The 14605-nt window shown below is 40.5% G+C and overlaps 1 protein-coding gene across 1 annotated transcript in view; it reads right to left on the minus strand.

Annotated features, from left to right (window-relative positions):
- Window positions 1–716: 716 nt before the first annotated feature.
- LOC133561241 (uncharacterized) overlaps window positions 717–14605 on the minus strand; it is an 86389-nt gene continuing 72500 nt past the window's right edge. Inside the window, exons 5-9 of the mRNA XM_061914581.1 lie at window positions 10528–10672; window positions 8068–8134; window positions 2133–2182; window positions 903–981; window positions 717–841 (exon numbers count right to left, since the gene is read on the minus strand). Of these exons, the coding sequence (XP_061770565.1) occupies window positions 745–841; window positions 903–981; window positions 2133–2182; window positions 8068–8134; window positions 10528–10672 (438 nt within the window). The 3' untranslated portion in view covers window positions 717–744. The remainder of the gene's footprint in view (window positions 842–902; window positions 982–2132; window positions 2183–8067; window positions 8135–10527; window positions 10673–14605) is intronic.

Genomic DNA, 14605 nt, shown 5'->3' on the forward strand with positions numbered 1-14605 from the left:
AGCCCCAAATCACAAATGTCTCAAAGGACTGCACAAATCACAAATTTTATCTCTCCAATAGTCCCAATTTTACCCCTGACTTGCAATTTCACTGCCTGTTTGTCTCATATTCCAGTGGTTCTCAAATGGGGTACTTGAAAGTATGCCAAGGGGTACGTGAGATTTTTTAAAAATATTCTAAAAATAGCAACAATTCAAAAATTATTTATAAATAAGTTTATTGAATAATACTTCAACAAAATACGAATGCAAGTTCATAAAGTGTGAAAAGAAATACAACAATGCAATATTCAGTGTTGACAGCTAGATTTTTTATGGACATGTTCCATAAATATTGATGTTAAAGATTTCTTTTTCTGTGAAGAAATGTCTAGAATGAAGTTGATGAATCCAGATGGATCTCTATTACAATCCCCAAAGAGGACACTTTAAGTCTATGGCTCTAGAACCAGATGTGGCTCTTTTGATGACTGCATCTGGCTCTCGGATAAATCTGAGGTGACGCTGCTTAACACGATAAGTCATGAATAATTCCACTTGTAATCAAAGTGTTAAAAATAACGATCAAAATAGAAAACATGCTCATGCATTTGAATCTACCGCACTTGTTCAAGAATTTGCATTAAGGGTAAGAAGTGATTTATTTATTATGGGTTAGTTTAGGACTTGCCCTCCTGGGGGTTCTTCAGACCACCAAGCACCGACATGAGAGCCTGTTTCAGGGTTACAATATTTTTTTATTTTTCAATAAGTCTCTCGGTTGGTTTCCAGCAATAGTCTTTTTCTTCCGTTCTCGCTCGCGCTCTGGCTCCAGCTCCAACCCCATCTCTCCTCCTGGCTGCTGCTTATAAACAGAGCGACAGGTGATTAAATAACAAGGCCCAGGTGGGCCATCTACATACCTGTCGCTGATTTCGAGGCTGGTCCTGGCAACACCCTGCTTCGCTGCAGGCCCGCAGGCCACGCCCCCTCCACAGTTAGCTTCAGAATAACAATGTTATTACAAAGAATAAGAGACCTGTTATACTCTAGAAATGTTGGTCTTACTTAAAAATGCACACGTTTAGTTGTGTTCAGTGTTAAAAAATATTTTATGGCTCTTACAGAAATACATTTTAAAATATTTGGATTCTTGGCTCTCGCAGCCAAAAAGGTTCCCGACCCCTGATCTAAGTTAATGATTACTTATATGTGTAGAAATCTTTATTTATAATTGAATCACTTGTTTATTTTTCAACAAGTCTTTAGTTATTTTTATATCTTTTTTTCCAAATAGTTCAAGAAAGACCACTACAAATGAGCAATATTTTGCACTGTTATACAATTTAATAAATCATAAACTGATGACATAGTGCTGTATTTTACTTCTTTATCTCTTTTTTTCAACCAAAAATGCTTTGCTCTGATTAAGGGGTACTTGAATTAAAAACATGTTCACAGGGGGTACATCACTGAAAAAAGGTTGAGAACCACTGTCCTATTCAACCAAGAACCTTATTGTTTTTTTTTTACGACAAAAACCCAAACCAGTGAAGTTGGCGCGTTGTTGAATTCATAAATAAAAACAAAATACAATGATTTGCAAATCCTTTTCAACTCATATTCTATTGAATAAACTGCAAAGACATGATATTTAATGTTCAAACTGGAAAACTTTAAAGGCCTACAGAAATGAGATGTTCTTATTTAAACGGGGATAGCAGCTCCATTCTATGTGTCATACTTCATCATTTCCCCATATTTTTGCTGAAAGGATTTAGTAGAGAACATCCACCATAAAGTTGGCAACTTTTGGTCGCTAATAAAAAAGCCTTGCCTGTACCGGAAGTAGCAGACGATGTGCGCGTGACATCACGGGTTGTGGAGCTCCTCACATCTGAACATTGTTTATAATCATGGCCACCAGCAGCCAGAGCGATTCGGACCGAGAAAGCAACGATTTCCCTATTAATTTGAGCGAGGATGAAAGATTTGTGGATAAGGAAATTTAGAGTGAAGCTCTAGGGGGAAAAAAAGGCGATTGCAGTGAGAGCGATTCAGATGTTATTAGACACATTTACTAGGATAATTCTGGAAAATCCCTAATCTTCTTATTGTGTTACTAGTGTTTTAGTGAGATTATATAGTCATACCTGAAAGTCGGAGGGGTGTGGCCACGGGTGTGTTGAGGGAAGTCACGAAGCTGCAGCAGGACAGAAGCTCCGGTAAGAGGCGACTTATTACCACAATTTTCTTACCAAAAACTGCCGGTTGACATGTAGTCAAAATCCATGTTCGCTTGACTGTTTTGATCCATAGTAAAGCTTCACCTCCGGGAATTTGAAACAAGGAAACACAGTGTGTTTGTGTGGCTAAATGCTAAAAGCTTCCCATCTACATCTTTCTTTTTTGACGTCTCCATTATTAATTGAACAAATTGCAAAAGATTCAGCAACACAGATGTCCAGAATACTGTGGAATTATGCAATGAAAAGAGACGACTTTTAGCTGTAAGTGGTGCTGGGCTATGTCCCCTCCAACCAATGACGTCACAAACACGCGTCATCATTCCGCGACGTTTTTAACAGGAAACTCTGCGGGAAATTTAAAATTGCAATTTAGTAAAGTAAAGCGGCCGTATTGGCATGTGTTGCAATGTTAATATTTCATCATTGATATATAAACTATCAGACTGTGTGGTGGCTAGTAGTGGCTTTCAGTAGGACTTTAAGAAAATATTAGCTCATGCAACATGTTTCAAAAAAGCTGGCACAAGTGGCAAAAAAGACTGAGAAAGTTGAGGAATGCTCATCAAACACTTATTTTGGAACATCCCACAGGTGAGCAGGCTCATTGAGAACAGGTGGGTGCCATGATTGGCTATAAAAGCAGCTTCTCCATGAAATTCTCAGTCATTCAGAAACAAGAACGGGGCGACGGTTTATCACTTTGTCAACAAATGCGCGAGAACGCCATTTTTTTTGCAAATGATCATTAACTTAGAATTTAATAGCAGCGACACATTGCAAAAAAGTTGGCATCGGGGCATTTTTACCACTCTGTTACATGCCCAACACTCAGTAAATGTTTGGGAACTGAGGAGACACATTTTTGAAACTTTTCAGGTGGAGTTCTTTCCCATTCTTGCTTGATGTACAGCTGAAGTTGTCGGGGTCTCTATTGTCATATTTTAGGCTTCATAATGCGCCCCACATTTTCAATGGGAAACAGGTCTGGACTACAGGCAGGCCAGTCTAGTACCTGCACTCTTTTACTATGAAGTGGCTTGGCATTGTCTTGCTGAAATAAGCAGGGGTGTCCATAATAAGGTGGTTTGGATGGCAACATATGTTGCTCCAAAACTTGTATCAGCATTAATGGTGCCTTCACAGATGTGTAAGTTACCCATGCCTTGGGCACTAATGCACCCCCATACCATCACACATGCTGGCTTTTACACTTTGCGCCTAGAACAATCCGGATGATTCTTTTCCTCTTTGTTGGGGGGACACGATGTCCACAGTTGCCAAAAAACCATTTGAAATGTGGACTTGTCAGACCACAGAACACTTTTTACACTTTGCATCAGTCCATCTTAGATGAGTTTGGTTTCATGCGAAGCCATCTGCGTTTCTGGGTGTTGTTGATAAATGGTCGTAGAAAATGGATGGATGGATGTACTGATTGTAATGACTCGAAACACAGTGATGGATCAGACTAAATAATTCCCTGCTGTGAGACGTTGTATCATGATTACAGATGTCCTATAATATTATTGGCCTGTAAATGCTTTATAATGTAATATCGGAAATGATTGGTTTCAAAAAGTTCAATTAATGACTTTTTAAAATGTCGCTCTACTGAGTGGGACACGGGCGTAGGGAGAAGTACAGAGCGCCAATAAACCTTAAAGGCACTGCCTTTGCGTGCCGGTCCAATTACATAACATCTGGGGCTTTTCACACAAACAAGTGAATGCAAACATACTTGGTCAACAACCATACATTTCACACTGAGGGTGGCCGTATAAACAACTTTAACACTGTTACAAATATGCGCCACACTGTGAACCCACACCAAACAAGAATGACAAACTGCATTTCGAGAGAACATCCACACCGTAACACAACAGAACACATACCCAGAATCCCTTGCAGCACTAACTCTTCCGGGAGGCTACAATATACAAGGTTTTGCGCTGCCGAACATGCTCCTCTGCTCTGTTGCTTTCCATTCCGAGGGGTGGGGGCGTGGTTGGCGAAGGAAGGGACGTGGGGCGGTAATCCACATTTTCTCTTATTAACCCTTGAAACTTCTAACTAAACATGGAAGTGTAGCACCTCTCCTTTAAATGCAAGTGCTCCTAAAGCAGAAATATACATTTTGTGTTTTTTTGATCTTCTTTTTAAAAGCATGTTTGTATCTTTTTTGTGTTGAGCTGTTTCAAAAAGTGATGTGCGAGTGTGCGATGTAGTGATGGGCGTGCACAAGTACTCTTGTCTCATCGCCCGCATCCATTAGCCAAAATGTTATTGTTACTCCTATTGATTTGTGATTAGAAAAAACCCACGCCGTCGGAAAAAAGTAGAGAGCGCTAAAGAGGACGTGCTAAATAATACAACAAATTACACAACTGTGCCAGGAGAAGCGCTTTGGAGATATCTATTATTTACACAAACACAGTGTCAGAGTAAGCAGTTTGTTTACTAAATACGTGTTTGGGAGCACACCTGCATTATTCATGGGGGGGGGGCTTGTTTGTTGGCGCCACGCAAGCGCCGCCAAACGTGTCGGTGCAGGCGCTTCCCCGCGCATTAAAAAATAAAACTAGTGCGAGCCTGCGAAAAAAGTGCATCAATATTGCAATGTTGTCTCTGGTATGTGTTTTGTGTGTGTGCGTGTTTGCGTAGGGCTCCTTTAGTTGTTGTTGTTGTTGTTGTTGTTGTTGTTAAACCTCTGCTGGCGCACGCTCTGGGGGAAATGCATGTTTATATTTACAATATAATCATTTCAATTCAAAATGTTTTGTATTCATTTATTGAAAACAATATATTTTAATTTTTTATAATATGTAATAAAAAATGGCATATATGCAGGCAGAAAAATAGTTTTAATTTAAATTTGTATTTTACTGTTTTTATTTATTTTTTAAAACCACAAAACAATAAAAACGAATAATTTTTTTTGTATTATGTTTTGACCATTGTTTTAATGCATCCTCTGAGTTGCTTCTCCATCAAACACATCATCAGCAGCTTTTCCCTACTTTGATAATAAATGGTGGTCGGATTTTATTCCAGGTTTACTCTGGCATTCACTACGCCAACTCACTGTGTTTATTTTAGTAAAAAAACAAACAAAAATAAAAATTAAGAAGTTTAAATAGATGTATTCAAATTGCCTCACTTTTTGCACTTTGTTGTAAACTTGTCTCGATACCAATATTTTGTTACCGGTCCTTAAATGTATTTCGATACTTTTTGATACTTTTCTAAATAAAGGGAACCAAAAAAAAATTGCATTATTGGCTTTATTTCAACAAAATAAATCTTAACGGTACATTAAACATTTGTTTCTTATTGCAATCGAAGAACAAGGTTTCGCTTAAATAAAATATCAGTAACATACAGTTGTGATCAAAATTATTCAACCCCCACACAATTTTGGTGTTTTAGCAAGTTGGATATTTATTCCGTATTTCGTTTATAGTCATATCAAATAAAGATGTGTCAAATAGACGAATGCAACTTCAATTGTAAGACTGTATTTTACAAAATAGCAAAAAAGGACATTTTTCTTAATATCTCATTGACAAAATGATTGAACCCCCTAGTTCCATGCATCTTTAGTACTTAGTAGAACAGTAATGACATCCTTCAAAGGTGATACATAAGCTTCTTGCAAGCATCTACAGTATTTTAGCCCATTCCTCTTGGGCAAAGGCCTCCAGTTCATTCATATTCTTGGACTTGTGTGCTGCAACTGCCTTCTTCAAGAGGATTTAGGTCTGGCCACTCCAGAGTCTTCCAGCCCTTCTTCTGCAAGCACTCTGATGTTGATTTGGAGGTATGCTTGGGATCCTTGTCCTGTTGGAAGGTCCAACGTCTCCCAAGCCTTCATGACATTTGCAGCTAATATATCCTGCTAGGAAATAGAATTCATAATGCCTTGAACGCGCTGGAGATTCCCGGTACCTGAGACAGAGAAACAGCCCAGGAGCATGATTGACCCCCCACCATGCTTAACAGTAGGCGAGGTGTTCTTCTCCTTGTAAGCTTCATTTTTCCTCCTCCAGACATAACGTTGATTCATAGGCCCAAAGAGTCCCACTTCTGTCTCATCACTCCATAGAATAGTTTCCCAAAACCTTTGGAGTTTGTCCAGATGATTTTTGGCATACTGGAGTCTATTTTTCTTGTGCCTGGTAGTCAGAAGTGGGGTGCGCCTGGGAGTTCTGGCATGGAGGCCTTCATCTCGTAGTGCGCGCCTTATTGTCTGGGACGAAACCTGCGTTCCCCCCTCTGCAATGTCCTGTTGTAGTTCCTCAGCTGTTACCCGGGGGGTGTTTCACCACTGTACGCTTCAAATACCGGACAGCAGTTGCACACAGCATCCTCTTTCTACCACGCCCAGGTAGTGTTTCCACTGTGCCTTTAGCTTTAAACTTGCGAATTATGCTTCCAACTGAGTCTCTTGGAATGTGTAATGTCTTTGCTATTTTCTTATATCCATATCCTTTCTTATGAAGAGAAATTACCTCCTCTCTTGACTTCTTTGACCACTCCCTGGACTTCACCATGTTGCAAATACACCATTGACCATCTACAAGAAACTGTGCGTCACACTCTTTTTCAATCAGTTTAATTGTTGCTCATTATGGTTCTAAGCACATCTACAGGTGTTTTCAACACCTGATTGAAAAGACCTTATTCAAATTCTGTTCTTAATAGTTATGATCTTGAAGGGGTTGAATAATTTTGTCAATGAAATATTAAGAGAAATGACCCTGTTTGGTATGTTACAAAATATAATGTTGTAATTCAAGTTGCATTTGTCTATTTGATGCATCTTTCTTTGATATGATTATAGTGTTTGATTTTTTTATTAATGTTTAAACAGAGATGACCAGAACAGAAAAACAGCAATAAACTTTTATTTTTTTTTCAAAAAGAGAAAAATTAAATAAAATCAAATAAAGCTAAAATGGAAATAACAATACTTATACATAGAAGAGAAAGAACAAACATCCACCCCAAAAAGGAACACAAAAACAAACAAACAAAACAAAAGGAAAAAAAAACTAAACTAAACCTTGCTTAGACTGTCACTTATACAGTAATGCCATAAAACATAAATATACTGTACATAGACCTTCATTATGTAAACCAACCAGAATACTGTTAAAAAAATAAAAATCCCTGTTGTACCTTTGTTGATGGTTGGTCAAAAAAGGTCATAAAACACCTCCACACCCGATACAACTTCCTTTCAGACCCCCTCATCACAAGTCTAATTTTCTCTAGTTTGAGATGATATAAAAGGTCTTTTAGCGAGTGTGAAACTGTGGGTGGGGCAGCTTCCTTCCATTTCAAGAGGATCAAGCGGTTGAAAAGGCAATGAGCCTTCGACCACCGCCAGGTAATCCTGACCCATCCCCAGTGAGCCCAAAAAGCAGCAAGAGAGGATTCAATGTCATGTTAACACAAGAGAGTGCTTCACATACACCTTCCCAATATTTCTGTGTTTTGGGACAGGTCCACATCTGTATTTTGGGACCGGTCCACATCATGTGTATTAAAGGGGCTTCATCGGCTTTACATTTCTCACATGTTGGATCAATATCAGGCTACATTTTAAAGAGCTTAGATTTAGAAATAGCACTTTAAACTGAATTAGAGCGTGCCTCGCACACATGGAGGATGAAATAATTTGTTTTAGAACTTTAGTCCATTCTGCTTCAGCGATACGGACTTTGAGATCTTGTTCCCAAGCCTCTTTGATAACCGACATGAAGGGAGAGCCCAAACCAGACATCAAGCGCAACATTACAGAAATTACTTTTTTTTGGGTTGGGTTAAAAGATATTACCTGGTGTATGACATTATCAGGAAGCTTGGCAGGGGAGGCAGACACAAAGTGCCTGACTTGTAAGTATCTGAAAAAAGGAGAGGGTGGTCATTTATATTTAACAGATCATTGTTTCAAGGAAGCAAAAACATCCATCCATCCATTTTTTACCGCTTATTCCCTTTTGGGGTCGCGGGGGGCGCTGGCGCCTATCTCAGCTACAATCGGGCGGAAGGTGGGGTACACCCTGGACAAGTCGCTACCTCATCACAGGGCCAACACAGATAGACAGACAACATTCACACACTAGGGACCATTTAGTGTTGCCAATCAACCTATCCCCAGGTGCATGTCTTTGGAGGTGGGAGGGGCCTATCCCCAGGTGCATGTCTTTGGAGGTGGGAGGAAGCCGGAGTACCCGGAGGGAACCCACGCAGTCACGGGGAGAACATGCAAACTCCTCACAGAAAGATCCCGAGCCTGGATTTGAACCCAGGACTGCAGGACCTTCGTATTGTGAGGCAGACGCACTAACCCCTCTGCCACCGGAAGCAAAAACATTTCCAAAATAAAGATCTTGGAACGTTTTCAGCCCCTGCCTTTCCCACATCCTAAATGTAGCATCCAGCAATGATGGAGGAAAGAATGTGTTTGATGCTATTGGGCTGGAGAGACTCATAAGTTGGAGTCCAAAATGTTTTCTAAAGTGTGTGTTTATTTTAATGGAGTTATGAACCATAGGATTATTGAGTTTTGTGTTTGGAGGAAGTGGAAGTGCCGCACCAATGAAAGCAGACAGGGACGAGGGTCTACATGAAAGTTTCTCCATTTCCACCCACGCTGGTACGCTAGAATCCGAGTGATGATGTGACCAAAAGGATAGAACACAAAGTAATATTTCCCAAAATGTGGGAGTGCAAGGCCACCATCCTGCTTTAGCTTCTGCAAGTGTTCTTTACCCAAACGGGGTTTCTTGTTGTTCCAGATAAAAGATGATATCATTGAGTCCAGCTTTTTAGAATAAGCATTGGAAATGAATAGAGGGAGGTTCTGAAAGAGATATAAATACTTGGGTAAGACCACCATTTTGACTACATTCACTCTCACTACCAGCGAGAGTGGAAGAAATGACCAGCTGTTTAAGTCCTGTTGAACTTTGTGTTTTAGTGTATTCAACTTATTTTTAAAGAGGTCACAAACATTCCTTGCTACAGTGATCCCAAGGTAGACAATGCTGCTAAGGGCCAATTTAAAGGGTACTGTGGTGTTTTGTAGTGTTGTGGTGCTCATATTCAGTGGCAGTATTTCACTCTTCTGTGGCTTCACTTTATATCCTGAGATTTCTCCAAATGTTGCGAGGAGGTCCAGAATAAGGGGAATAGTAGTCTCAGCTTTGGACACAAATAATAACAGATCATCAGCGTCTAGACTCCCTTTTTAGACCAGTTGATCTGCCGTTTCTTTTCTTTTTCTTCTATGTCCCACTCTCCCGTGTGGAGGGGGTCCGGTCCGATCCGGTGGCCATGTACTGCTCTCCTGTGTATCGGCTGGGGACATCTCTGCGCTGCTGGTCCGCCTACGCTTGGGATGGTTTCCTGCTGGCTCCGCTGTGAACGGGACTCTCGCTGCTGTGTCTTGGATCCTCTTTGGACTGGACTCTCGCGACTGTGTTGTATCCATTGTGGATTGAACTTTCACAGTATCATGTTAGATCCGCTCGACATCCATTGCTTTCCTCCTCTCCAAGGTTCTCATAGTCATCATTGTCACCGACGTCCCACTGGGTGTGAGTTTTCCTTGCCCTTATGTGGGCCTACCGAGGATGTGGTAGTGGTTTGTGCAGCCCTTTGAGACACTAGTGATTTAGGGCTATATAAGTAAACATTGATTGATTGATTGATTGATAATGACAACTTATGCTCTGTGCCGAACCTTGTAATGCCGTGTATAGAGTGCTTATTTCTTATTGCTGTGGCTAGCGGCTCAATAGCTATGGCAAAGAGAAGAGGGCTAAGTGGACATCCCTGACGGGTGCCACCATGCAGTCTGAAGGTTTTTGAATAATGGTTATTCGTCAGTACCATTGCCGAAGGGCAAGCATACAATAATCTCACCCATGCAATGAATATATCACCCAACCCAAAGCTACGCAGAGTCTCAAACATTCCACTCTGTGGAATGTTTGAGACTCTGCGTCCATGGAGAGAAGGCATTCAGAGTCACTTTGACATTGATTGTATATAATATTAAACAACCCACGGACATTAAAGAAAGATGGCCTGTCTTTAACAAAGCCGGTCTGGTCTGGGGATATAATATATGGCAAAACGCTTTCCAGGCGGCGAGCTAATATCTTGGACAACATTTTGTAATCACAGTTCAAGAGTGAAATTGGCCTGTAAGAAGCACAATCTAGGGGATCTTTGTCTTTTTTCAGGAGCAGCGTTCTACAAGCTTGATTTAGTGTGTCTGGGAGAGTACCTTTGTTTACAGGTGTTAATTGTTTACAGAATGCTGCGTAAAAGTCACTCGGCAGGCCATCAGGGCCATTTCCTGGGTTGTAATGATTTGATGGCCTCCACAATCTCCTGCATCTGCATTGGTGCGTCCAAGGTCGTGACCTGATCTGGAGACAAAGTTGGAATAGGCAGATCTCTAAAGAAGTTTGATGCAAAGGAAGGGTCACAAGAATTATTTGAGCTATAAAGATTGTAATAATAACTTTGAAATGCCTCATTTATTCCTAACGGGTCAGAAACAATCTCGCCATCCTGCGATTTCACCCCCTTGATTACTTGCTTGGTTTTAATTCAAATTTGTATTTTACTGTTTTTATTTATTTTTTAAAACCACAAATAAATAAAAACAAATAATTTTTTTTGTATTATGTTTTGACCATTGTTTTAATGCATCCTCCCAGTTGCTTCGCCATCAAACACACCATCAGCAACTTTTCCGTACTTTATTAATAAATGGTGGCTGGATTTTACTACGGGTTTACTCTGGCATTCACTGCGCCAACTCGCCGTGTTTATTTTAGTATAAAAACAAACAAAAATAAAAAAAAAATTGTATAATTTCAATGTATTTTTAAAATTAATTGCAATCTTATAATATGTAATAAAAAATATTTTACAAGATTACTTTGGCATTCACTACGCCAACTCGCGGTGTTTATTTTAGTATAAAAACAAACACAATTAAAAAACTTTTTATCATTTCAATTTATTATTTAAATTAATTGCAATTTTATAATATGTAATAAAAAATTGCATATATGCAGGCAGAAAAATACTTTTCATTTAAATTTGTATTTTACTGTTTTTATTTATTTTTAAAAAACACAAATAAATAAAAACGAAGACATTTTTTTGTATTATGTTTTGACCATTGTTTTAATGCATCCTCTAAGTTGCTTCTCCATCAAACACACCATCAGCAGCTTTTTTTACTTTAATAATACATGTTATACCGGGTTTACTCACGGTGTTTATTTTAGTAAAAAAAAAAAATAAAATAAATTAAAACAAACATAATTTCAATGTAATAAAATATAGCACACATGCAGACATAAAAATACTTTTAATTTAGATTTACATTTTACCATTTTTATTTTTTTTTAAATAGCAAAATAAATGAAATCGAGGAAAATGATTTGTATTTTTTTTCATCTTTTGAACGCTTCCTCCCAGCGTCCTTGCAAGCCCGACTCCCTTTAAAAATGAATCCTGCGTTTCCAACCGCCGTGTAGCACATGGGGTTCAGGTGAGAGATTGTGGTCTCTTCCCGCCTTCCGGGCATCTCAAGCTCCATTTAATCCAAATGCCAATTTGCGGGGCGCAAATAGGGAAGGAGCCGCAGCTGCCGCCTCCCCCCTTGTTTGGCTGCACAAAGTTTTCTGGCTATTATTAATATATTTTCTTAAAACACAGCTTGGTGCATCTTTAATTGGAGAGGAGGGAGCTGTCCGGAGGTGTGTTGGTTGTCAGTCACTGTTTAGGTCGCCCTCGGGGCCCCCTGGCACTCCTGCGGGTATCAAAGTGCTGCTAATTAGATGCGGGCCCCAGCGTACGGCCCCTCCACGTCACGGGGGCCAACTGAGAGCTGCTGCCGTCCTCCCCGTGCCTTTGAGAATGCTGCTGCTTGCACTAATTAGCCATTGTCCAATTGACTCCATGTTTCATCCACCCCCACCCCCACCCCCTATATTTATGGTTTCATATCGGCCCTGCCCACGCCGTCTTTGCCCGGCCTAATTAATCTTATGGAAATCTCCTCCAGCCAAGGTTGGCCTGCGATGTTTGTCATTTGATTTGGGAATGATAAAAGTGAAAGCCGGCTATCCCCCTCCCCGACACTCGGGAGCAGCGTGGGGGCTATCAATCTTCCCCCGCGTGCCCAGAAAACTGATATCCCAGAAAATTAACTTCAATTAATAACAGAAATCCCCCCGATGCGGCAGCCGAGGCACGCCGGGTTATTTTATTTTTTTCTTCAAAGATGTCTTCCTGCACGTCTCACGCTGGGGAGAGGCTCTTTTTTATTCCTCTTTGTCATTAGCCAGCATTTAAATAAGCCTTTTCAGGGCTGCGGACGTGTAATCAAATAGTATTTCCCTTCTGTTCATAGTCGCCATTGGTGTGGTTTCTCTTTTAACAAGCGAAAATCTTTTAATTTTCTCAAAACTCGACAGTGCGCCTTAGAATTCTGGTTGTGCTTACCCACCTCGAAGCTATTTTATATGGTACATGGTGAAATGATAAGTGCAACCCGTACATGGCAGTCACACATAAGAGATAGGTGTGGACTGCACTATGATGGCAGTAGCACGCAAAAGAAACGTGCAGACTGCAATATGATGGCAGTCACACATAAGAGAAATGTGAGGACTGCAATAAGATGGGAGTCACACATAGGAGACACGTGTGGACTGCGATATGATGGCAGTCACACATAAGAGAAATGTGAGGACTGCAATAAGATGGGAGTCACACATAGGAGACACGTGTGGACTGCGATATGATGGCAGTCGCACGTAAGATAAACGGGTAGACTGCAATATAATGACAGTCACACATAAGAGATACGTGCAAACTGCGATATGATGGCAGTCACACATAAGAGAAATGTGAGGACTGCAATAAGATGGCAGTCACACATAGGAGACACATTTGGACTGCAATATGTTGACAGTCGCACATTAGATAAACGTGTAGACTACTATAAGATGGCAGTCATGCATAAGACGTGTGGACTGCGATATGATGGCCATCACGGATAAGAGATACGTACGGACTGCGATATGATGGCAGTCACACATAAGAGAAATGTGTAGACTGCAATATGATGGCAGTCACACATAAGAGAAATGTGTAGACTGCAATACCATATATGCACTTTTGGCTGGAACCTAGCAGATAGCTGATTGCTTGAAGCTCGCATACATGGCACTGATCTACAGGTGACGGCCAGGGTGCAATCGCTATCTGGCAACTAGCACCCTAATCGCTAGCTGTCTTAAAATGCTAACATGCACGCATTACGCACAAAACTGGTCTGGAGAAATTGCATAAACAGGAAGTGCAACCCCTGTTTAGCCTTTATCTTAAAAAAGCACACTAAAACATTTACAAATTAAAACGGAATAAGATAGACATTAAAGGGGAACATTATCAGCAGACCTATGTAAGCGTCAATATGTACCTTGATGGTGCAGAAAAAAGACCATCTATTTTTTTAACCGATTTTCGAACTCTAAATGGGTGAATTTTGGCAAATTAAACGCCTTTCTGTTTATCGCTCTTTTTGCGATGACGTCAGAATGTGACGTCGCCGAGGTAACACAGCCGCCATTTTTATTTTCAACACATTACAAACACCGGGTCTCAGCTCTGTTATTTTCCGTTTTTTCAACTATTTTTTGGAACCTTGGAGACATCATGCCTCGACGGTGTGTTGTCGGAGGGTGTAACAACACTAACAGGGAGGGATTCAAGTTGCACCACTGGCCCCAAGATGCCAAAGTGTCTGCCGCCAGACCCCCATTGAATGTGCCAGAGTGTCTCCACATTTGACCGGCGATGCTAAGGCAGACATGGCACAGAGATGTATGGATAACCTGCAGATGCATTTCCAACGATAAAGTCAACGAAATCACAATGGTGAGTTTTGTTGATGTTGACTGCCAGCTAATCGATGCTAACATGCCACGCTAATCGATGCTAACATGCTATTTACCGGCGGTGCTAAAGCAGACATGGCACAGAGATGTATGGATAACTTGTAGATGCATTTGCAACTATATTACGTTTCCTTCCACCCACATTTCATGCGAAACAAACACTTACCAATCGACGGATTTAAGTTGCTCCAGTGTCACAAGATGCGAAAGTCCTGATCGTTTGGTCCGCACATTTTACCAGCGATGCTAACGCAGCTATTCGGCCATGCTATGGCTATGAATAGCGTCAATAGCTATTCGCTCGATAGCTTCAGTTTCTTCTTCAATACTTTCATACTCCAACCATCTGTTTCAATACATGCGTAATCTGTTGAATCG

This window comes from Nerophis ophidion, linkage group LG10 (assembly GCF_033978795.1).
Source record: "Nerophis ophidion isolate RoL-2023_Sa linkage group LG10, RoL_Noph_v1.0, whole genome shotgun sequence".
Lineage (NCBI taxonomy): Eukaryota > Metazoa > Chordata > Actinopteri > Syngnathiformes > Syngnathidae > Nerophis > Nerophis ophidion.